The sequence below is a fragment of the Mytilus galloprovincialis genome, chromosome 14 (assembly GCF_965363235.1).
Source record: "Mytilus galloprovincialis chromosome 14, xbMytGall1.hap1.1, whole genome shotgun sequence".
NCBI classification, from domain to species: domain Eukaryota; kingdom Metazoa; phylum Mollusca; class Bivalvia; order Mytilida; family Mytilidae; genus Mytilus; species Mytilus galloprovincialis.
This window is the reverse complement of record NC_134851.1, coordinates 17560435-17586235: the sequence shown is the minus strand read 5'-3', so window position 1 is coordinate 17586235 and position 25801 is coordinate 17560435. Positions and strand designations below refer to the sequence as shown.

The 25801-nt window shown below is 31.7% G+C and overlaps 1 protein-coding gene across 2 annotated transcripts; it reads right to left on the bottom strand.

Annotated features, from left to right (window-relative positions):
• On the bottom strand, positions 1-25380 carry LOC143058653 (neural cell adhesion molecule 2-like). Of its 2 annotated transcripts, none has more exons than XM_076232116.1 (13): positions 25324-25380; positions 20847-20876; positions 18633-18947; positions 15609-15914; positions 14107-14424; positions 12276-12575; positions 7111-7407; positions 6124-6432; positions 4895-4993; positions 3741-3783; positions 2661-2713; positions 1885-1912; positions 1-756 (listed from the first exon to the last, which is right to left on the bottom strand). In XM_076232116.1, exons 1-13 carry the CDS (start codon positions 25367-25369, stop codon positions 612-614), a joined length of 2289 nt encoding a protein of 762 aa, XP_076088231.1. In that variant the 5' UTR covers positions 25370-25380; the 3' UTR covers positions 1-611. The 2 variants fall into 2 exon arrangements, with proteins under 2 accessions (XP_076088231.1, XP_076088233.1); XM_076232118.1 differs by having other exon boundaries at positions 2661-2710.
• Between the last annotated feature and the right edge of the window lie 421 nt (positions 25381-25801).

The following is a 25801-nucleotide window of genomic DNA, read 5'->3' as shown; positions in this document are numbered from 1 at the left end:
CACTCATTGTATTTTTATTTCAGATAAATGCATTTTTATATGTTTCATGACATTTTTCAAACTTACTAAAACTTGATAAGGATGGACATGATACACTAATGAAGAACGAAAGCTGGAAACATCAGTTTTATTTTGATATTATGTCTGTTCTATGCTTTGACAATACTTTTAAAGAAGACTGAAAAAAAATCATCATTTCAAACGGCGCTTCTATTTCAAAAATATGTATGCACAGACATTAAAGTATGGAGGAAAATGTAACATTTTATTTACAAAACATCACTTAATTAGCTCCATTGCAACATGTGCAATGTTTTAACATAAGTTTTGACACGAATTGAACAACAATGTACGTGAATGCCATGTATCAGTCGCCTACATTAGAACTGTATAAGAACAAAGAATGATATGCATTTTATGGAACAAGATATATAAATATATAAATATAAACATCATGTTAACTTGCAGCTCTTGCAAAGTTGAATCTCATTAAGTATGAATAAAAAAAACATAGCTCAAAATTTATTTCGTCCGTGTATTACAAAATACCAAGTATACATCTAGCGAATGTCTTGAAATCTCATGTGTTGTCATTTAGAATATCATGCCTACTACGAGCTTTCGCTGATAGGTTGAAAGTAAGTATTATGTAGATCCCCAGGTATCGTCATATAATGATTGTAATCGTCGTCTTCTCGTGGTATGTTATAAACACGCATCTCCTCTTTTTGATTTGGATCCAATCCATAATAAACTCTGAAAATCAAAAACATCATCAATATAATTTACTGGATATGCATTTTTTATGTCGATTTTTTATTTGTATTCTTTTACTAAGAGCTAAATAGAAATATAGTACTGTCAACCAAATAACTTTTACAAGCGAATTGTTTTTACGACGTTCAATTGTTGCTAAAATTTAAAACTTTGATATATCCTTTTGTGTTACCTTGCAAGATAAAAAGTGACGAGCAAAGGTATTACTAAACCACCGAAATCTGGAATTCTTTCAAACCTACGTGGTCGATTGGTCTAATGCGCCGGGCATAGTGCACCGCGATTTGGTGCAACGATATATCAGTAGCATGAGTTCGAATCCCGATTAATGAAGAACAAAAAATTGCTAGCAAAGATTTATAGATATACCATTGTTGGGCTGGGTTTTTTTACGATTGATATAGCGGACGTGATCTCATGTTCTCAAGAAGGGTAAGCATATCCTGCTTCTTATATGTGACCTATGATGTACCTCGTGTAAGTACAAAACCGATGAAAAATTTAGTTCGGGAATATTGGTACAAAAGTTAGCTCTATCATTGTATACGTTTAATAAAATTTGCTAAATATGTACGGTTTATGAAAAAAAATATTAAGAATCATTTCGCCAAAAATTAATATAAGGAGATTACAAGTTTAGCGCAATTTGTATACTTTATGAAATTGTAAAATGGGACAGAATTGATAATGATACAACTATCCACCAGATACTAAAATGACGTAGATCTATAAGGAATTATTGGCCACCGTAAGGCATTTAACGGTTCTGTTTATTGTCATTCTATAATTGGTCCAGGACATTTAAAAAAAAATGGTGGGTTGAACCTGGTTTTGTGGCTAGCCAAGCTTCCCGCTTTTATGGCTTTTATTAGTATTGTATTTTTAACTGATCACTGAATTATGTTTAAGCCATTTTTCATATTGTAAAGCTTTGTCAAGTATTACCCGGTAAAACCAAGTAAAACCTGAATTTTCAAAGTATGACTTACTGGAATTTTTGGAAACCTTGCTTTTACGTTTTTACCTTGTCGTTCGTCCAACAATTGATTAAATATTTAAACATTCATACATTCTACCTGTGTCTTTTCTTTTATATTAACAACCTACCTGTCACGATTCCGCTGTTCACGATTACCTGAAACAAAAAATGTATACGTGTATGTATTCTTTTGCACAGAAACTCTTATTACGTTGAACTTTTATGTATCTTGTTTTTATATACTATAATAAAGGAGGACAAAAGAATACATCTTTATGGTGTAATTAAAACTAAATAGTGAACGTTTTTGAAGTATATCTGAAATTAAAGTTTACAGCAAAACTGTTTCAACAGAGGAACGGTACCGCGTGTTGTCTTTGCATTTTGTGTTAGCCAGCCCAGTAGTTAACACATCTGTGTTGACATGAGCTATCATTGATATGGTCATAATTATAAATTAATTGTTAACAACAGTTTGAATTTTTGAAATATTAATGTTTTTCTGCCTCAGGAATAGAAAACATTCGCTTTATTTGGCAACACTTTTAGAAATGTTTGGTCCTCAATGCTTTTTAACTTCGTAACTTATTTGGCCTTTAAATTTTTTTTTTTAATCGAGTGTCACTGATGAGTGTTTGTAGACGAAACTCGCGTCTTGGGCAAATGATGAAATTTCAATCCTGGTATCTATGATGGGTTTATTTGTCAGTTTCTCTTTTATTAAATTATTTAAAATGTTTCATTGGTGTATTTCGTCTGTTTAAAAGACACATACTTTATAACTAGATGCAAAGAAAGGACTACTGTAGCCAGCATTTTACTTTTCATAGAACTTAAAATAATATGTCTACTGTGTCGTTCTTTTTATGATATAAAGATTGTATTATTTATGAAATTGGCTTACCTGTTGATTCATACTGGTTAGAAATCGTTGTCTGTTGTGATTCGTATTTTCTGCTAAAATAGAATGGTAAAATACGTACAACTGAGTATGCATGCATAAAATCAACGATATCAATTTTACTCCACTAAATGCTAATTTCAACAATTCAGGTGGACCTTCATGTAAATATATGTCGAGGATTTAAGATTTAAATATAAAGGCTAATTAATTATAGTCAACCAATTAAACATCCTCACTGAAGCTCGTTTCCTTTTTAGGACCTTGATGAAAACAATTGCCATATATACTATGCGTATAATATAGTAAGGTTTGTCATCATATGTGCTCGTAAAAAAATGACTGTAAACTAAAAACCAAATTAGAGAGCATCGACTTTTAAAAGTTCTAAAAAAAGTCAGATACCATTTTTTTATGTAGTGTTTTTTTAGTGTGTCTTTTCGTCGTATTACATATTTCGCTATTGAGAAGTCAGTTTATCTTTGACTTGTGAGTTTTGAATTTCCGTTTGGTATCGACAGCCTAATTTTTGTTAAAATTGTTTATTAAATTGTAGGTCATATAGATCTCTATTGCTAGTATTCTTTTTTAAACAGGCATAATAGTTGTACAGTTTAATCTTCAAAGAACATACAAGAAAAATATTTGAGGCGTAAAACTGTTTTTTTTTCTAAAATAAGACACCCAAGTCCTCATCATTTGCCACACTGTTCAACAGCATATTTTATAATGTATATCAATCAATTATATTATAAAAATGAGTTAAATAGGAAAGTAACACGTGTGAGTTTGTAAATGAATTATTGTAAATAACAAACAGTCAACAGAAAAAAAAAAACAGGTATCCGCAAGGTTATGGTAAATGTTATAACTCAAAGTATAGCTCTAACAAAGAAGAGCACAATGTCGTCAGGTCAATCCCTGTATCATTTGACGACCAACATACAGGGAGAGACCTCTGTAAAGAGGTCGTTCTATATAGGGTCGCTTTTAACAACAAGATACTGAATTCAAGAATTTTTAAAAGCAATGTAATAAAGTTCTTAACAGTTTAACATATAGCTTTTCAATGTCTGTACTCACTCTACATGTTTTCCTCCCTTTTTGCTTCGACCTATTGTACATCCTAGAATAAAACAAAACATACCTTTATTAAACACAAACATATATTATCTAATACTGATTAATCTTTTTGAGAATTTGATTAGTTTTTATATATATTACATTAAAAATAACATTAGTAAGATGTACTACTGCTTTTAAAACAGTAAAATCGAATCAATATATGTATATATACATATATATATAAACGTAAGGGAAATTAAACTAAAAAAAATCGAGAATCAGTCTTTTTTTAGTATATACCTCGTCTGCACATTCTCCTTTAGTTTTGGGCTGAAATTATTATCTATCTTCACTTATTTTAAATAGTAGTGTGTGTATTTATGTAGTCCTTGAGGTTATTTGAGGATATTTTGTTGGGGTTCGTGTTGCTTAGTCCTTTTGTTTTTTGTGTAGTGTCTTGTGTACTATTATTTATCTATTTGTCTTTTTTTTTAACCATAGCAATGTAATTATATTTTTTATTTGCGAGTTTGACTGTCCATCTGGTATCTTTCGCTCCTCTTTCTTTATAATAGTGAGGCCCCTCATGGGGGGTCCTAGTAATCACATAATCACCATTTTTTTGCCAATATAATCACATAATCATTAAATATTTGCTTATCTTTAGTAATCAAAAAATCATAAACTAAAAATACAGTCCTAGGTAATCAAATAATCATGAAATATTTGGCTTAATAATCAAATAATCATTAAAAAAACGGCCAAGTAATCACATAATCAAAAACCCATGAGGGCCCTCAATAGTATCATTTGAAATTACCAAATGTTGTAAAAACGATTTATTGCCTGTAGTTGGTGGGAAATTACTGTTTGAAGAGTCTTAATTCAAAAAACAAAGTGTGACGAAAGGACATGCGGAAACATGAACAGTAACAAGTGAAATTTCCGTTATCATTCATTCAAAATCACTGTCCTATAATACTTAATAATGTTTGGAGAGAAAAGAAAACTGTGCCTTTGATTTATTATAAAACAATCAAATAATTGATGTAATATGTACAAACAAATATGTGCGAAAAATCCTATCAGAAAATTTTGTGGATACTTAAAATTATAAAGTCATCAGCATGTATAGCGCTTGGGGATTATTTTTCTTGTTAGCTTAGCCTTACCATTTCTGTAACAAACTATTGCAATGATTAATACGAAGAGCAGCAATAACGCTACAAGTCCTATAACCACGTACACAATGATGTTCTGTTTTTCCTCATCTGAAAGAAAGTTATAAGTTGTTATAAGATCTTCAAAAGTTAACGAGAACAGGTTAAACGAACAGTTTCGATACATGTAATAGTGCAACAGTTTTGAACAACACGATTGCAATTTAAAAATAATGAACACAAATAAATACATGGAATCTATCAAAATTGGGTGGATCAAAAGATTAATTACTGGAGATCTAAACAACGGAAAATTATACTTTTTTTTATTTCAAGTTTGGTAAAGATTTCTGTATCTTTTATATGAACATTGATAAGATCGATTATATTCCAGATTTAAAGAAACTGTCTGAATTTTATTTGAATATTGATAAAAAGATCAGCATCCAAACAAAACTTTAAATCTATTCGTCGATAAATTATTTGGGGGAAACATTTCATTAAGATATATTAACAAATGCCTTTTTCCAACCTAGATAAATAGAAACAATATTTATGTAAATGACTGTTTTGATTAAAATGGTACTATAGAAACAAAAATATTTTACAATAAATCAAAATGAAAAAAATCACTGCATGTCAGAATTTTGCAAATTAAAAGAAACTTTTCCAAGGCAATGATTAAAAATTTCACAAGAAAAATTTAAAAAAAATAAAGTTAAAGCAATTGATATATTGATTATAATTGTAATATTAAAGAAAATTTAGAACCTGTAAACACCAGGAAAAAAATCTCATGTTTAATAAAGGTAAAGTTAAACTAAATTGACTATGTCACTAATTTTGATATAATGTTGCATATAACTTCGGTTTGCTGAACTAAAACTGAAAATCGATTTTCTTATCAAATATTTAAATCATTGTATTATTTCATACTAGGTGGGCACATTCTAATAAAAAAAAACATCAAATCAGCAAAAATGTCTTTCTGTTTGTCTTAAAATTGCCAAATTTTCCAATTTCAAATGCAGATATTTGTTTTCAACATTCACATGATGTTGATACATAAAGTTTTGTTTTAAAAATACAAAATAATAAAAGAGTTAAAGTTGAAACCCGCTGTAAATAAACATGAGTCTTGAAACAAACGGAATCATGAATTAAATGTATTTAGTAAATGTTACCAAAAGTTTTCATTATTTTTTTTATATGCTTATTTCTAATTGATTTAAACAACATACCGTTAATTGTCAACTGTATACACACTGATTGGGGTACTTTCTTATTGAAAAGATGAGTAACATCACAACACAGATTTTGTCCATTTTTGTCAGACGATGGAACCAAGTCTAATGTTCCCGTTACTGTATAACTTCTATCAATAACATCATAAGACTGCAGAATGATAAGATCGTTTGTGTAATGACGGTCTTGGATCCTCATGGAAATTGACGGAGGAGGATACCCATTCATTGAAGAGCAAGTCCATTTTCCCGAGGTTCCAGAGATTAGGTTGGTAGGTCCATTAAGGATCGGCACTTTTGGTGCAACTAAAATGACAAGACAGTCTGTGACACATGAAACATATATTATCTCAATACATACACAATATTACCAACTATTTTATAAAATTACTTTTTACAATAGTTATCAGTTCAAGTGAAAGTCACAATAACCTGATCTTACAACTAAAAGCCAGAAAAAGAATTGAAAAGTTAAGCAATAGTCAATCGAGGTTACGATCTCAAAGATGTAGTAGGAAGACAATTCATTTTATCACACAAGACATCAAAAGAGCAGTGTTTATCTACAGAGTAAATCCGTACTGCTATGCATCATGTATCATTTGCTATGAAATCCATATTTACTTAAAATGTTACAAACAGGAATAAAACACATTCGAAGTGATAACATACTTAAGGATTATTCTGGCTCCTAAAAATGTAAGAATTCTACAACATGTCGTATTGACTCATGTTTACTTTAGACGAAACGCGCGTCTGGCGTACTAAAATATAATCCTGGTACCTTTGATAACTATTTTAGAAGTAAAATCAGATACCAACATTTTCTAAGTTTAATATCACTTTGTTAAATGGGACCAACAATGAACCTGCGGCGGTATTACTATTTGAAATAATTACAGTGTTAGTTGGTACAACACAATTGGTGTTTTCAAATAATATATGTTTATTAGCATCGTATGAACAGATCAAATTTATACGTACAATATAATTCAATGTATGTTGTCGATGAAAGAGGCCTCTTTAATACGCCGTTATCAGCTTGACATTCAAACACTTCAAGGTGGTCTTCCAAACCAGCAGTAAATCTCAGACTTGTTGTTATCACTCCGCCGGGTTCAGATCTCATTATACCATTTGTGATGATATTGTCATCTCTCAGCCAATTTACTGTTGGTTTAGGAGTTCCTCCTGTAGTACTACATACTAATGTTATAATATCTCCTAAATCATAGAGGTGTGATCCTGCGATAATGGGTTGATCAGGAGGGTAGCCTAATTCTATTTAAGAAAAGTAGTTGTAAAACCGATGTACATTTGATAAGAATCTTAAAAGTTAAAATTGATATGTTTACAATACTATGTTATCGAACTGCTGGGTTTTCTAGTCTAACTACATGTTTCATTAATGATTGATTACAAAACAAAGAAGATATGGTATGATTGCCAATGATACAACTCTACACAAGAGACCAAATGACACAGAAATTAACAATTATAGATCATAGTACGCCCTTCAACAATTAGCAAAGTCCATATCGTAACGACAGCTATAAAGGGCCCGAAATGACGATGTAAAACAATTTAAACGAGAACTAGATGTGTCGAAGCGACACGAATGGCCCCCTCTCAAAAAGTTGGAAAATCTGCAATTTCAACAACACATGTGGACACAAACATGATGGTAGTCTCACATTTCAAAAATCAGCTCAAAATCTGAAGTGTAAATAAAAAAAAGTGGTATAATTGTGATTTTCAACAATTTCCAAAGTAATAAACCCTTAATTTTGGCAAAAACCAGCGGAGCGGAACAAACATTTAACTTGATCTGTAACTCATCATGGTTAACTGACATATCAAAATCAGCCCAATATTTGAAGGCGTTTAGAAAAAAAGTCTGTATAAATGTGATTTTCAACAATTCATCATAGTCCAAAGCCTGTAATTTCGGCAAAAATAAGCAGAGCGGAACAAAACTTAAACTTGATCTGTAACTCATAATGGTTAACTCACATACCAAAAACCAGCCCAATATCTGAAGGGTTTCAGAAAAAAAGACCGTATAACTGTGATTTTCAAGAATTTATCAAAGTCGGTTGGGGGGGGGGGGGGTATTTCGGCAAAAATTAGCAGCGCGGAATGAGACTTAAACTTGATCTGTAACTCATCATGGTTAAATCACAGTCTAATATATGTAGGGGTTTAGAAAAAAAGGACCGTATAACTGTGATTTTCAAGAATTTATCAAAGTTCAAAGCCCGTAATTTCGGCAAAAAGTAGCGGAGCAGAACGAAACTTAAACTTGATCTGTAACTCATCATGCTTAACTCACATACCAAAAATCAGCCCAAAATCTGAAGGCGTTTAGAAAAAAGTCCATATAATGGTTTGTTGCGAAATGACGGAAAGACGGAATGACAGAATGACGGAATGACGGAATGGCGGAATGACGGACAAGGGTAAAAAAAAACTTTGTTGCGGGGCCATAAAAACTAATGGCCTATTTTATGTACAAAAAATGAACAAAAATCAAAAAAATATGTAACACATAAACTAACGACAACCACTAAATTACAGGCTCCTGACTTGGGACAGGCACATACATACAGAATGGTGCGGGGGTTAAACATGTTAACGGGATCCAAACCTTCCCCATAACCTAAGACAGTGGTGTAACAGTACAACATAAGAACGAACTATAACTAGAGGCTCTAAAGAGCCTGTGTCGCTCACCTTGGTCTATGTGAATATTAAAGGAAGCAGATGGATTCATGACAAAATTGTGTTTTGGTGATGGTGATGTGTTTGTACATCTTACTTTACTGAACATTCTTGCTGCTTAAAATTATCTCTATCTATAATGAACTTGGCCCATTAGTTTCAGTGGAAAATGTTAGTAAAAATTTACAAATTTTATGAAAATTGTTAAAAATTGACTATAAAGAACAATAACTCCTAAGGGGGTCAATTGACCATTTCGGTCATGTTGACTTATTTGTAAATCTTACTTTGCTGAACATTATTGTTGTTTACAGTTTATCTCTATCAATAATAATATTCAAGATAATGACCGAAAACAGCAAAATTTCCTTAAAACTAACAATCCAGGGTCAGCAACCCAACAACGGGTTGTCTGATTCATCTAAAAATTTCAGAGCAGATAAATGTTGACCTGATAAACAATTTTACTCCATGTCAGATTTGCTCTAAATGCTTTGGGTTTTGAGTTATAAGCCAAAAACTGCATTTTACCCCATGTTCTATTTTTAGCCATGGTGGCCATCTTGGTTGGATGGCCGGGTCACCGGACACATTTTTCAAACTACTAACCCAAAAGATGATTGTGGCCAAGTTTGGATTAATTTGGCCAAGTAGTTTCAGAGGAGAAGATTTTTGTAAAAGATTACTAAGATTTACGAAAAATGGTTAAAAATTTACTATAAAGGGCAATAACTCCTAAAGGGTCAACTGACCATTTTAGTCATGTTGACTTATTTGTAAATCTTACTTTGCTGAACATTATTGCTGTTTATAGTTTATCTCTATCTATAATAATATTCAAGATAATAACCAAAAAGAGCAAAATTTCCTTAAAATTACTAATTCAGGGCCAGCAACCCAACAACGGGTTGTCTGATTCATCTGAAAATTTCAGGGCAGATAGATCTTGAACTGATAAACAATTTTACCCCATGTCAGATTTGCTCTAAATGCTTTGGGTTTTGAGTTATAAGCCAAAAACTGCATTTTACCCCATGTTCTATTTTTAGCCATGGCGGCCATCTTGGTTTGATGGCCGGGTCACCAGACACATTTTTCAAACTACTAACCTAAAAGATGATTGTGGCCAAGTTTGGATTAATTTGGCCCAGTAGTTTCAGAGGAGAAGATTTTTGTAAAATATTACTAAGATTTACGAAAAATGGTTAAAAATTGACTATAAAGGGCAATAACTCCTAAAGGGGTCAACTGACCATTTCAGTCATGTTGACTTATTTGTAAATCTTACTTTGCTGAACATTATTGCTGTTTACTGTTTATCTCTATCTATAATAATATTCAAGATAATAACCAAAAACAGCAAAATTTCCTTAAAATTACTAATTCAGGGGCAGCAACCCAACAACGGGTTATCCGATTCATCTGAAAATTTCAGGGCAGATAGATCTTCACCTGTTTAACAATTGTACCCTTTGTCAGATTTGCTCTAAATGCTTTGGTTTTTGAGTTATAAGCCAAAAACTGCATTTTACCCCTATGTTCTATTTTTAGCCATGGCGGCCATCTTGGATGGTTGGTCGAGTCACCGGACACATTTTTTAAACTAGATACCCCAATGATGATTGTGGCCAAGTTTGGTTTAATTTGGCCCAGTAGTTTCAGAGGAGAAGATTTTTGTAAAAGTTAACGACGACGACGGACGACGGACGACGGACGACGACGGACGACGGACGACGACGGACGCCGGACGCCAAGTGATGAGAAAAGCTCACTTGGCCTTTTAGGCCAGGTGAGCTAAAAATCAGTTGAAAAAGGCTTAACTCATCAGATGGATACAAATACATTTACTACACAGAATGGGGGTACTTGTATATCCCAACAACAGAAAGACACAGATCTACCTGCTGTCTACCTGCGTCATTATTGACAGTAAGACAATAATGATGCCATACAGATAAAATGACGTCGAATATATACGATTTATAAAAGTGGAACATTCGAGACGAATGTGTTGAACAATGACACGAGCAATGTTTTGTCACCCTTTTGGCCCTTGAATTCCGAAATCAAAATGTATAATAATTCTAACACATAACATCAATCAGATGCACGGAAGACATTCTTCTGTTAAACATCATTATTTATATTATTGAGTTTTATTAAAGATATTGGCAATAAGGATTAAAACGTCTTTTTTTCAGCAAAATAGCACTTTTGAAATAGCCTATTTTTTTTTATCTTTTCATTCCAAATAGATGTTTTGATACATAGTGTATTTTCCACGGAAGTGCATGTGTATAAATTTTACAATAAACTATGCTCGATATGATCATTTTAGATCAAATATACATAAATTTAGACGTGTTCAGTACATTTTAGCTACATCAACAATGCAGTTTTAAATTATCTTACGTTTAGAAAAAAATACCTAAGATAAGTTTAAATTCCATTCCACAGAAAATTGATTAAGACATAAGAGACCACAACTGCCAATTTCCAGGATAAAATTAGGAATAAATTAGCACTCGTGTTATCCCACATACACAAACATATCATTTGAGAAGGAAGAGATTTTGGCGATTCATAAGTCCTTCGTGGCTTCAATGATCATTACATTAAACAACAAATCGTAGGGCTTACCTCGTTTGTATTAGATACATAAGCTTCACAAAAATAGATAGTCTTCAGAAATACTGTGACACTGTTTACTTGCGTAGTGGTGTAAACCATAAGCGGATTCTAAATAAAACTCTAAAGAACTTCTGAATAATTTTAAATCTCGGTCTTTGTCTGAAATTCAAAACTTTTGATTTTTCGACCCTGTATACCACCATTTTCTATTTGAAATTGAAGTATCGGCTAACAGAAATAATCCACAATGCTTTTCAACATAAAAAAAGGTAGTATACGCTTTAAATTTATTACTTTAGAACTTTAGAATACCATACTTTATATTTTATGAAAAGTGAATAAAAAGGTAAGACATGCTACACAGGGGAACAAGTTATCAGTATACTGGAGTTTCTTATTGATGTTCTTGAAATATAGATTCTGGGTACGAACGTTGTTCGTCGTCTTAATAACGTGTTATATTATTCTTTTATTTGTCTTTATGTATATTACTTTTACTGTTTAGTCTGTTTTAGTGATATCTATTAGACGTGACTTTGTACTCATTAATCCCTCATTTTGTTATTTTTCTACATCTTTTTTTGTATTCTTGTCTTTCATTTTTGCTAATGTGCTTTTTCTATATGCCTTTTTATGTTTATTTGATACATATGACGTGGCTCTATACGTATACATCCCGTCATTATGTTACTGTGCAATAATACTAGTGCGGGGCGACACGGTTGTCTCAGAAGCATACAAATGACCCCAATTTTAAGATAAAAACATACCTTGTTCAAGTTAATGACAATACATACTGTTAAACGTAAGATATGTTGTCTTTACAAGTGGTCTCTGGAGGAAGCCATTTGCTGCCTGACATTCATATACCTCAAAATCATCCTCATCAAATCTTTTAAGAATTAATGATGTTGTTGTAGTATTACCACTAGTAGATGTATTAGTACCAGAAGAAATTGCAATATCATCTCTAAACCAAATTACAGATGGTGGTGGATTTCCTCCTGTAGAACTGCATGACAGATATGCAATTGTTGGTATCGTAATTATTGATGGCCTACTTATTTCAGGTTCACCTGAAGCTGTCCTGATAGATGCTAAAAGAAATCAATGATTTCTGTTAGAACTTTAAATCAACGTTGTAGATCCTCCTCCTCCTCCTCCTCCTCCATCATCTTCATCATCATAATTAATCAACATTAATTTTTTTTCTAACTGATTTTACAATTATATATGATGACCATATCGATGAAAACATAGCCTCTAGTTTACATTTCCACTATTGACTAAAAAGATACATATGGTATATCTCGCTGCATTGAAGACCTGTCGGTGATGTTCTGCTGTTGTCTGTTCTATGGTCGGGTTGTTGTCTCTTTGAAACATTCCCCATTTCCATTCTTAATTTTATATTTAGCCTTCGAGGCTTTGCCAAGTAATTACAATATCATAAAAAAGCAAACAAATATAATAAAAAAGAGGCTAACGGTCGCGTAACAAAGATACCCCTGATAAAAGCAAAAAAAAAAAGGTAAACAGTTCTTCATTGAATAGTTGCAGTCATTTTCAAAATATGATACATATCGAAATTCGGAGAAATCAATCTGATTGTATATATGTAACCACTAACAATCAAAGTACTTAGCAAGACTAAAACGCCCTATCAATCTACCAATTGCTTAACCTTCTGAAACAAATAAATAAACCACGGTCAAATGTAGGGTTGGAGATGCTTTGTTTTAAGTTGTTTTCTATGAATGTTTTGTGTACTTGATTGTTTTTCTAAAAGTTTATATGTTTGAATGTATTCATGGTATCCTACGCTTTATTTTCACTGCTTTTAACAAAAAAAGATCTACTGGTAAGAAATAGTTGTATAACGTATTCGTATACTGTAAAATCAGAAATTATTGCGTGCATTTATTATTGCGATTTTATTTTAGACTTAAATGCGATATTATTTTTTTACGATTTTCATCAAATTCATGTTAAATTCATGTAAAATATTTCCAAATACGAGTGTAAAATATTGTGTTTACAACTCTGTCGTATTTTTCGCAATAATAAAAACCTTGCAATAATTTCAGAATTTACAGTATAACTCATGTATCAGTATACGAGTTTCAAAATTGTCTTTTTACACGATGATGTTTTAATTCTAAAAGTAATTTCAGTGAAATTATGAAATGTATATTTTGAAACAAAAGGTCCGTAAGAAACATAGAGCGCAATGATTTGATATTAAAGATAAATAAACAAGTAAGATACTATATCTGCCATAACAAGCATACTGTTCAATTATAATTTTGTCTTCTCATCTTCTTTGTGTTTGATAAAAATAAAAACAGATTGCAGGGGATATCTATTTTATTTATTCGTTAATTCAAAGGTATGTTCATTAATAAATACACATAAATAAAAATAAATTATGTATTTTTAATAAAAATATATGTATATTCAATTTCTTCATATAATTTAATTTGAAGCATTTTGATAATGCCCTGTGAATTCCTGATTCAAATAAAATGTGATAAAAGGAGGCATATCCTTTACAATGATATTTCGGAACCTTTATTTATCACTAGAGACCGGATGTGAAATCTGAAATGGATGTACTAACGACTTTACCTTCTAGAACTTCTAGTATGACAGGTCGACTCATAAACTGCCGCTCCCCGTTGTTTGCTCGGCATGTATAAATACCCTCATCGTTTTCTGTAATGCTAAATATATTTAAATTAGGATTTGTAGCAGAAGTCATAATTTGTCTCTTAGCATTGTTTGTCCCCTGAGCTATTATTTCAACATTGCCTCCATCTACTTTCGCTTTTGTCCAGTCCCATTCAACAGCTGGTAGTGTGCCGTTTATCGTACAGGATATGGTAACTTTAGAATCGCCTGCTATAGCTGAATGCTTTGGCAATGATGCAGTTATATCAAGGACACCTGGTTTTTTTCAAAAAAGATTTTGTTACAATTCTCATGTATAGATAATTATTTAAAATTCCTGAGTTCAACAGCAAATTCCCAGTATCAATCTTGTTTTCTAAGAAACGCTCATAAATGGTTCTGCAGTCAACAATGTTGAAATTCCAATTCCAACAAAAACAAAATATACAAAAATTTACGAAAGTTTGTCGGATCTTGCGAACGCTATATCTTCTTGAGGATAGACAAAACTTATAATAATGGGTATCAATTTGCAGACCAAGGCGACATAAATTATATCTAATGACACCACACGAGTGCTGGACGAATAATACTAAAGAGAAAAATGTTCATGCGCATTAGTTTCGACCCAACAGTTGTACAAAATTATCAAGATATTCCAAACTTTAATGGTAGTAAGCCAGTCGCACTTTCAGACAACAAAGACGTCATCAATTGCTGTCGAATCCAAAATGTTTCGTAAATTTTTGTGTTTCGGTTGAACGCTATTATACATATGTGTTACTGATGACAACTGATATGTTTCATTCAATGTAGCAGCTATCCTGTCATTGACTATACGTTAGTGATTAATCACAGACATAGAAAAAATAATTTGCTAGTAGCAACACGACGGGTACCACAAAAGTAATAGGAACTGTTTATCATTCACGAACTATCAAGTTGGCTGGGTGCGTATTTCTTTAGTACAAGTTTCTTTGGAGTAATTTGTTAGCTGTTATTTAAATAGTTGAATATGTGTGGTAAATGTATTAATGGTCTTTTAGACATTTAGATTATTGTCCCTTTTGGTATCTACTTAATAGATCTCTTTGCAAATATAGAATGTTAAATATTTATGGTTAGTTCATTTCATATATCACTATAATTCACTATTGAGATAAGGTTTTGGCATTGCTAAGAAATCAAGTCCCTCATTTAAAGTTGACAATAATTTTGTGTGGCCATTTTGCACGATTTAATTTTGTCTGTGATGTTAGAAAATGGTTTTATGCATTCCTAGATACTTGATATAGCTATTAAACATTATTCATGTAAAAAATGATATATATTCTGTTTTTGAATCTTGGAAACATATTCTAAATTTTAAATCTGCCATGTAGCACTCTCAATATTTCTTTTTGTACTGCAATCAATATTTGAATTAAAGTAATAGAAAACGTCAATAGATATACACTTACTAATGAATCTAAGAGAACAATTTGTACTGATACTTGTTCCAACAGCATTTGTCGCAGAACACGCATAGTATCCACTATCAGATAATTGGAAGTTCAGTACTGTTAACGAAGGAGTCTGAGTGTTACCACCAGAGTATTTGGCAGTATTTCCCATGCTTAATGTGTTTTGTAGCACAGAACCAGTTGGTGTAAAATACCATCTTATTGTTGTAGCTGCTGGTTGTCCAGTTACAATACATGTGATAAATTGAGATTGTCCCTGGAGGACATCAGCATCGGATGGAGAAATAACAACAGTTGATAGACCTGAAAAGACAGTATGCACCATGTCAGTCCTGTTAGTAATAAAGGTATAACCAAAAACAAGGAAATTATACATACAGTTCATCAAACTGAAATCTCCGAATATAAGATTTTTCCATTTAGAATAAATGCATAACATGTGCGAAATGCGTAAAAATCAACAATTTTATAAAACGTTTATTTTACAAAATAAAAACGTTATTAACAGTCAAATATGCTATCAAAAATCGAAAGTTGCATGTACTGTCTATTGATCCAAGACACTTAGAGTGACTTTTCAAGTTTCTTTCCCATTTTGATAATCAAACGAGTCAACAGACTTGCCACTACTATAACAATAGTTATAACATCAATCATTGAATATATCTCTTGCAGATGATATTGTTCCCAGTAAGTTATAAGGTCCAAGGATAATGGATTCTCTGATTAATATATCCCCAAGAAAAAAAGCACATAATAATAGTTTAATCTGGCATAAAATCTGTTCTCTCAATGAATTTATATATTTGATCAAAAATGAAGGAGTAAATCCAGGATTATTATTTTAGATAAATTTTAGTTTTGTTCTTTTATTGTGCTGTTAAACAATGTTCCAGACTAGGAGAGGGTCGAGCACTCAGAAAGATTGTTTTACCCCCGACACATTCTGTATGTGTCGATCCCAAATCAGGAGCCTGTATTTTAGTACTTGTCGTTTGTTCCTATGTGTCATATTTGCTAATTCTAACAATTGTTTTTATCATAGATAACACCACAACTTTTCGTAATTGTATTTCATATTTTTCGTGTTATGAGCTTTTATAGCCGACTATACGGTATGGATTTTTTTTCTTGTTGAAGGCAATACAATTACTTACATCCACTTTATTTCATATGGCGGATATCTATCTTAAAAGTTTTCATATTGCATCTCCTTATCTTTGAGGTCTATGATAGTTAACTAAATATACACACATTAAAGGTGTAGCACTCAAGTCTTAGGTATTTATGTAGAACGAAAGTAAAATTCTTTATCAAACAAATACAATTTAATACAAACGCTAGTGAATAAAGCATTCATATCTTTAAGGTGTTTCCGACTTCTTTGGGGTTTTTGTTTTTTTTTTTTTTATTCTGATTTTCTTTGCATTATTTATCTATGATAATTGTACTTTGTGCAATGTGTATACAAATTGCGATAGAACGACGACTCCCGGCAAAAGAGGAAAAGAAGTGAAAAACATCAGAACAATCAAAATTCATACGTTTATGAAAATAAAAAACTATGTAACAATTAACAATCTACAACACATAAAAAAGGAATATAAAGAGCTTGTGTTCCTCATCTTGGTTTTATGTGCATATTCAACAAACATCGACGAGAACAGAAATAATAGCAAAAATCTCTGCTTTGTTGATCTCTTATTTTGCTGATAATTTTAACTTTCTTTAGTTTCTTAAGTTTTGCCCAACGCATAAAAGGGGGTAAACCAAATCCTCATCTAAAAGCACTCTCTTACACAAATACTGAGAGTATACTTATTATATCGGCAAAATTAGACTTGTTAGTACATCTTGCTTTGCTGATTGGTTTTTTTTTGCGATTAAAAGTAAAATTGATAATGCAAATGTGAATGTGTCAATTAAAAGTGTATTTATCTTTTATATCTTTTATCATATAAGCTAGGCAAAACAGAAAACAAAATAGTCAAAATATAAATTAAAGGTTTATAACTCTTAGATATATACTGATTTCCTCTATGTTGTCTGAATTGTAGATATTGTCTTGCTGGACATTTTGCCTATCAAATAAAAGGTTCTATCTACATATTATAATTTTTAAGATATGAGGCAGCAACGGACAAATATTCAACATCATCATCAAAGAACAATAACTCTTATAAGCAGTCGACTGCATTTCGATTAGCAATCTTAATTGAAGAGGAAAAGGTTTGTAAAGGTTAACGGACGATGACGTCGACGGATGACGGAAACAAAGATAAGAATGATAGATGACGACGGACGACAGACACCAAGTGATAAAAACAGCTCAATTGGTCTATTTCACCAGTTTAGCTTAAAAGCAGACAGATAACTGAAAAATCCACAAAAAGACCTGCACTAAACACCGTGGTGATTGCAGGTGATATATAGGAAGGTTTAACAAAGTTTGCTCCAAATATGACATCTGGCTTAATAAATTCGGTACTGAACAAGAATGAATGCGTTTGTTTTTGATCATAAGGAAAAATATCTCACAAGGACACAAAAGAATTATGGTCATACAAATACAATTTCAAAAATAAAATAATGCGGTAAACATATGTCTACTTTATTCATAACAGCATATATGAACGAAACTGCGTCACTGACTTCCAATTTGACATGTATCTTATCATGAATGATAAGGTTGGACACATTTGTAAAAAAATAAAATAACAATAATACCGAACTTCAGGCAAATTCTAAACTGGAAGTTCTTTAGCAAATGTAAAAATCAAAAGTTCAAACACATCGACCGAATGAATAAGAACTGTCATATTCCTAACTTCGTAGAGGCATTTTCCTAGGTACCAAATGGGGGATAAGACTTGGTTTTAAGCTAAGTAAATCTCTCAATAGAAAGCCTTTCTTATTTTTATTCATTATCTCTTTATATATTGAATTATCAGATAAGTTTTACTACACCAACTTTAAGATAAATCTCATATACTCCATATTCTACACATACTCAAAACGTACCTCCATTGACAATTAGCCTTGATGGTGTCTGTAATGTTAACCCTATACCAATGTTTGCATTACAGAAGTAGTCCTGCTCGTCCTCTTCCACAATGTTGGTGATAGTTAATGTCACAGCACCATTAAAAGATATAAAAACGGTGTATTTGTTTCCTAAAAGTAATTTTGTTGATGTTGTTGTATCACCATTGATCGAACTCTTTGACCAAAACGAAAATTTGGCAGAAGATCCAGTTATAAAACATGAAATACTGTAATGAAGATCTCCGTAAATAGCAGTTCCATTTAAGGGATCTACTCTAATTGATACCTGATCTACAAAATAAACGCGACACTTAAAATTGAAATTAGCACTTTATAACTGTTTATAAAGGGCTACATTGTCAGACAGGATTATAAATTTATTTGTACTGGGTCAAGGGAGAACAAAAAGTTTAAATCCAAACAATCTCGAAACTAAAGAGATGCGAATGAGCAATCTTAATTAATTGAATATGACAAGAGGAAACTTTTAAAAAATAAAACTTTGAACAATATGTCTTCGGATTATAATTTGGATAGCAATCAGATGTGTCAGTTGATAAGAGCTATCCTTCTTCAAATGTGAAACACGGCGTATCACATTGAAGAAGAAAACTCAATTTCATATTTTCTGAAACGGTATCGAAAGCTCGCATTTTCATTAATTATTGTAAGATTTTATTTATTTATTTTTCAGAAGTATTTGTTAATTTAATTATTTTACTTTATTTTGGGATACTCTTATTTTATAGGTTTCAATTGGTTAAATGATACACGATATCAAATCAATACAACAGAGAATAGACCCAGTTCTGTAAAAGGAAAATGTAATATAAAATATATAGACATACTTATTTCATCATCAGGCGAAAGAGGTTATATTCGTTTCTAATTCAATCTAAACGAGAAATCAAAGCAAACAACAACCATGTTTTAAATTCCTTGAATGATGTAAACCTCAACACGCCATATAGACCGTACACTCATACACAATTTCACCATATACCATTACATCATTCATATTTACCCGTTTGGATCATACACGAGCATTCAAAATTTACACATGATATGATGTTTTTGAGGCCCTTACAAATTTGGTCCTCAATACATTTTCAATGAACAAAATGAAATACAAAAAACATTCGTAATTCATCCTAATTATGCACATGTACTATATACCATACTCCTGTGATATCATACTCAATAAATATTAAGCAGCTAAGACGTTTCTAGAGCACTTTGTGATTAATGGATAATTTTACAAGCAGTATAACTATCATAAAGCTAAATTGTATATGACAATTTACATAGATAAAGTATACCACTGTTCGAAATTCATAAATCTATTGAGAAAAAAACAAATCCGGGTTACAAACTAAAACTGAGGGAAACGCATCAAATATTAGAGGAGAACTATGACACATCAGCAACACAATATTAAAATGTAACACACACATAAACGAACTATAATATAACAATGGAAGTTTTCCTGACTTTGTACAAGACATGTTAAGAAAAAAATGGTGGGTTCAACCTGGTGTTGTGGCATGCCAAACCTTCCGCTTTAATGGCAATGTTAAACGTAACATTAAAATGACAACTTTACATGACAGGACTACAATTCAAATAAATGGGAGTAATTAAGGACAGAGAAACACACGAATTATAGCTAACAAAAGGTACCAGAAATGTTATCATTTATCAGCGAAAAGATCAGATTTGTTTCAATTAAACCAGACAAAGAGAAGATACTACAGGAATTCATATTGCCATATATAAGCTGTGATAAACTATCAATTTTATTACAGAAAAATAGACACAATTAAGATCTCTATCCAAATCCAAAACTACAAAACATCTTCAGAAGGTGTTGCTGCATCTTAAATATTTGAAATAATAACCCGTTTTCTGTTTTAAATTTAGCAAAACTAATTGTCTTTTAGATCGAGGGAAAAGGTGAATATCATTTTTTTTATTTCTATGAAAATGAGATGTTTCGGGGATAAGGCCCCTCATATATCAGAGGTGTATATCTTATACATAAAGGCTGTCTATAAAAAGGCTAAGTCTAAGTAAAGATTGTATTAAAACAATATCAGTATGATAGGTTAAACAGTAGCACAAAAAAAGCATTAATCGAATTAAGGATTTTTGTTTTACTTTTCACTACCTGTATATAAATTGAGCTCTTACCTCCGTCTTGTGTTTGGACCTTTGGTATAGCTAAAATATTCAATAATGAATAATTATATGAACATTCTTTCAATACAACAAGAGATTATGTACATATGGTGTTGACTCTCTAAATTACAAAATACATGTAAAACATTTTTGGATAACCTAACTTAATGATAATACATACATGTACTTCAAAAGCCCTGCATAAATCAAAGCATATTTTTCACACTAGTAGATGTGCAAGAATGAATGAATATTATGTTACAACGAAATAACAATTATGTTTTAGTTTTTTTTTTCACTAGTTCAACATCAGAAGATTCATTTGAAAGACAAAGACAAACCGACAAACAATAGTACACAAAACACAACATAGAAAACTAAAGACTTAGCAACTAGAACCCTACAAAAAACTTGGGTAGTTCTCAAATGCTCAAGTAAATGTAAACATATCTTGTTCCAAATGGGCACCCGTCATGTTACCCATGATAAAAATAAAACGGTACTAAGTCTAGTTCGGTAGGTCATATTCGTGGAAAGTGGACGGGATTGTGTTAACGACATTAGGAACATATCCGGTATCTTTTGTGAAACGGATACTAGTAATCTATTACGGTCAACCTACTTGTGATTGCGTCCCTAAAATTTACGAAGGGATGACTTCAACTTCACTATTTGGAATTAATGGTTTAATAGTGTTCTTTTGAGCAGCAACCCTCAGTTAAGAAATCGTAATAGAAAATACAAGCCCGGGAATATCATATCAATTAGAAGATGATTTCACTCCATAAGCAGGCGTTGCGGGAATGTTGCTAAAAAAGTATAAAGTTAACATTGGGGAAGCTGAAATAATCTCTTTTTGTTGTAAAGTTTTAATTTTGAATTATTTAGTGAGAGAACATCATCTCTATAGCGGAAAGTAAAGGTTAAAGGGTACTGATAACTTCTTTTCCCCTTTCTAACGTGTTCCTGTATGACGTCATCTTCAAAAGAATAAAGGAACAAGTTGGCAAGACTAGAAACACAGATGGTTCCTATGGGAATGCTGATAGTTTGTTGAAAAACACGTCCGCCAAACGTGTTGTCAATCAATAAATCAAGCATCTGGATAATGTCAGTGTCAAAGAATTTTTGTTTGAATCAGAGTAGGATTTATCCTGCCTTAAGACGAGATACTTGTAGCTACGTTCGCCATTCTTTTTTGTGCTATCAAGAGCGATACCAATTCTTTCAATTTGTATTAAAGCTTTGAGTGTGGAGTACTTGTGTAAAGTGTAGAAAAGGTCAAATGTTTGAATACTATTGCAAGATGAAAGAGTCTCAGATGAGACGAAACATGCGTCTGGCGCAAATACAATATTTCAATCTAGGTATCTATGATTAGTTTATTTAGATTGTTAGTACTCTAAAAGACCGTTGGAATATTTTTTATCCACATATGATTCACGCCACTTCTAGGATAGGCATTTGCACAATAATTTTGATGCCTGGCTTTGATAGCTGATAATATTGATGATAATGATTTAGAAGGTTTCGTGAAGTACTTGGAAGACCCAGCAATATGACGTTGTTCATAAGGACACTCGTGTAGTTCAGATATCTAATACAGATCAAGTTCTTCATCTTTGTTTGAAATTCAAAAAAGCACATCTGAGGGAAAACAACATATTTGTCATGGAGGTTTAGAAACATGTGGTGTTTACAGAATGATGTAGCATGGGTATTGACAATACAATTAGGACATTTAGAATTTAAATTTTGAAAAATATTTTGGTATCCTCGAACCAAACGGAAGTATCATTTAATGTAGATATAGAACCACAAACCAGACTCCCAATAGAGACAGGGGTGGAATAATGTGAAAAGAAATGATAGAATAAGTCGTCTTTGTTATATTGGTAGCATTGGAAACGAATTCGATTATCTTCTAGAATGTCCACTTTTAACGCCAGTAGAAGATTATACCTTGCAAAAATACTATTAGAATCATGTTAATCATGCTAATACACCAAAGTTTAGAAAACTGTTGAGCAAATTAAACAAAAAGTCAGAGCTAAAAAGATAACGCAAGTTCCTAAAGTGGGTAAAAAAACATTTGAGTTATCCTGGCAAAAATTTATATTGTTTTGAAACCACTGTATCATGTGTATTGTATACATATGTTTTGTAAATAGATGCATATTCATTTCATATGATGCTCTCTCTCTCTGTAGCAAGATAAGTTGAAATATGCACCTCAGTATTAAAGATCGGGTGAAGTAAAAGGACAGAATCAATGTAAACTATAAATGCATGAACGATCACCCATTCATCAATTCTAACAATACCAAGTTGTCATTTTAAATATACCAATTGTATTGACAATTTTAAAATTTGTTTGAAGAATACGTAAAGGTAAAAATCAACACATGATATAGTCAGGTCAAAGTAATTATTTGACGAAAATATGAGTTATTTCAATTTGTATATGTATTCTCCGACGTTCAAGGTAAAGTTAATTTCGTGATTCTAAATCATAATATGTTTCAATATGTACGTCAAATAATTTCAGTATGTGAACATATGTATACCATACAGTTAAATGCCCACAAGATACACTTCGACATGCATCAAATTTAAACTAGCTTGTAGAAAGACCTTGTATTTTAAGCCATAAATGATTTTGTATATAGAAAAATAAATTTACAGTTGACATTCATGTATAGTTTTGATTACCGAAATCTATATACAAAGTTAATAAAAATATATTCCCTGTAGGAACATAATTGGACACTCGATGATTGGCGCATTTGACCCACCTCCTACACCACCAGATCTTCCTGTTGAAGATCCCAATTTTTGTTGGAGCGCACAGCAGAAGTTTATTGTATAGCCTATGTTTATAGGTTCTTCGTTAGAGTCTATACATTCATACTTAGGGAGCAGGTAGCTTTCAAATGATAGTATATGTAAGATTGTGAGCTTATAGTATAATATCTATTGTGCATTAAAAACCGATAGAATAGATATTTTATCCATTTACACCAATAATTTCTCTTTAAGAGAGTGTTGCACACTGGACAAAAATGCAAGATTGTTATTACGATTTCAAAAATACACACACAAATAATGCAATTTATGCTTGAGATGCGTAATTTTAATTCTAGTGACATCTATCTTGTCGCAATTTTATCAACTCTAATGATTTATATAATACTATCTGTAAACTTGAAAATTAAAGACGTTTTCACAAAACAGTCAATTGTGACAGGTACAAACACAAGTGGATTTTTTTGTGCATAAGTATCAATTTCGCCGAAAAAAAATCCTTAGAACGAATAAATATTGATTTTTCGAAATCATTTATTTGATTTTGGGAAACAACTTTTAAAATGAGCTATATTTTCATCGACAAGAGAAAGTAGATTACACTTGTTTATGTTTAGGTATGTTTGAGTTGACTATTTTGTTTTGAACGTATAAAGCAAAAATATTTGATACATCATCTCGCTTCAGATTCTAATCTTGTTTTTTTTATGTTTAGGAGATATAAATCTAATACCAACAAGAATTCACAAAGCTAAAAATAAACTCATGTGGCTAAAGTAAAATACATTTTTAATGAGTTACGAGTAGGTGTGTTACACTTGCAATTTGTTACTAAACGTTTTTGACGACAAACTTAACAAGTCGATCTGAAAATTGCACAACTTGCAAAAATAATATTTTTGTATGTGTTATTTAGGGTGATAAGTCGTCAAACTATTAAATTAATATGAAACATTGACCATGATATCGTCCTATCAGATTGGCATACAAACCATTTAACCAACGAATTGGAAGAGAGCAGAAATACAGAAGATAAAAGAAAACTTGACCAATTTCAATGCAACTTTAACATCATAGAACTGTTGGAGTCATGTGGCAAGCGTTCAAAACGTTATTTAAAACACCATAGACAATAGAGTACCGATTAAAATTAGCCAACAAAGACATATACGTTTGTATATCCATCGATATATCCACCGCCATTAGACGGTAAAATTAATCAAAAATAAAAGTCTACACGAACGAAATGTTAACAAAAGAGAAAAAAAGACATTGATAGTTTTAAAAAGGGCCTCAAACATAGACACAGGGAAAATTCGATCAAGCTATCAGAATATATATGGAAGAACTAAGCATCGATTACAAACGTATAAAGACTACTCCGAAAAAATATTTGATCATGCATATGTAAAGCGCAAAGGTCAAGAATGGACAGGAATAGCTAGCAGAATTAAAGAACAGATTAATATTCCTACATAGTATCATTGTTGTAACGCAGAATACTCTAAATTGCAGAACGTTAAAATATAATCAGAGCAACAAATTCCTTTAATATTCGAAAGTCTGAGATTATGATGGGATGCACGAACATCTTGGAAAGAATTGCATTAATACTGAATTGGTCGAAAGAATGTAATTGTTTATATTCGGTGTATGCAATTATAATTTGTAAATAAATACAAACCATGTATCAAAATCAAGAATAATGCTATCGAAACCAAGAATTCCATTTTACTGCATAAGGAAGTATATTCCTCAAAACGCTTTAAAACTTCTAGTCGATGATGCGTAGCAAGTTAACCATTTCAATGATAGTTCGATTCAATTTGAACAAAAATGTTAAATACCACGCTTTCGCAACACAATAACACTATTGAATATTTAACGTTATTATGCAAACAGGCGTTCATCTTATCAACCGTCCGTCCGTTCGTCTTTTCAATATTTCCGCGACGCTTTTGTCTCAAGTACAACTAACAGTACGACTCCATCTTTGATTAGCAGCTAAAACAATGATGAGTGGTAACGAGTGATAACTTTTCGGACCTGGGATGATTTAAAAAAAAAACTTGATTATAGTCGATCGTATGTACTAGTATACTGAATTGTGTAATGCAAATTGGATTTGCTAAAAATATTACAAACAGGATTAGAATAAAAAT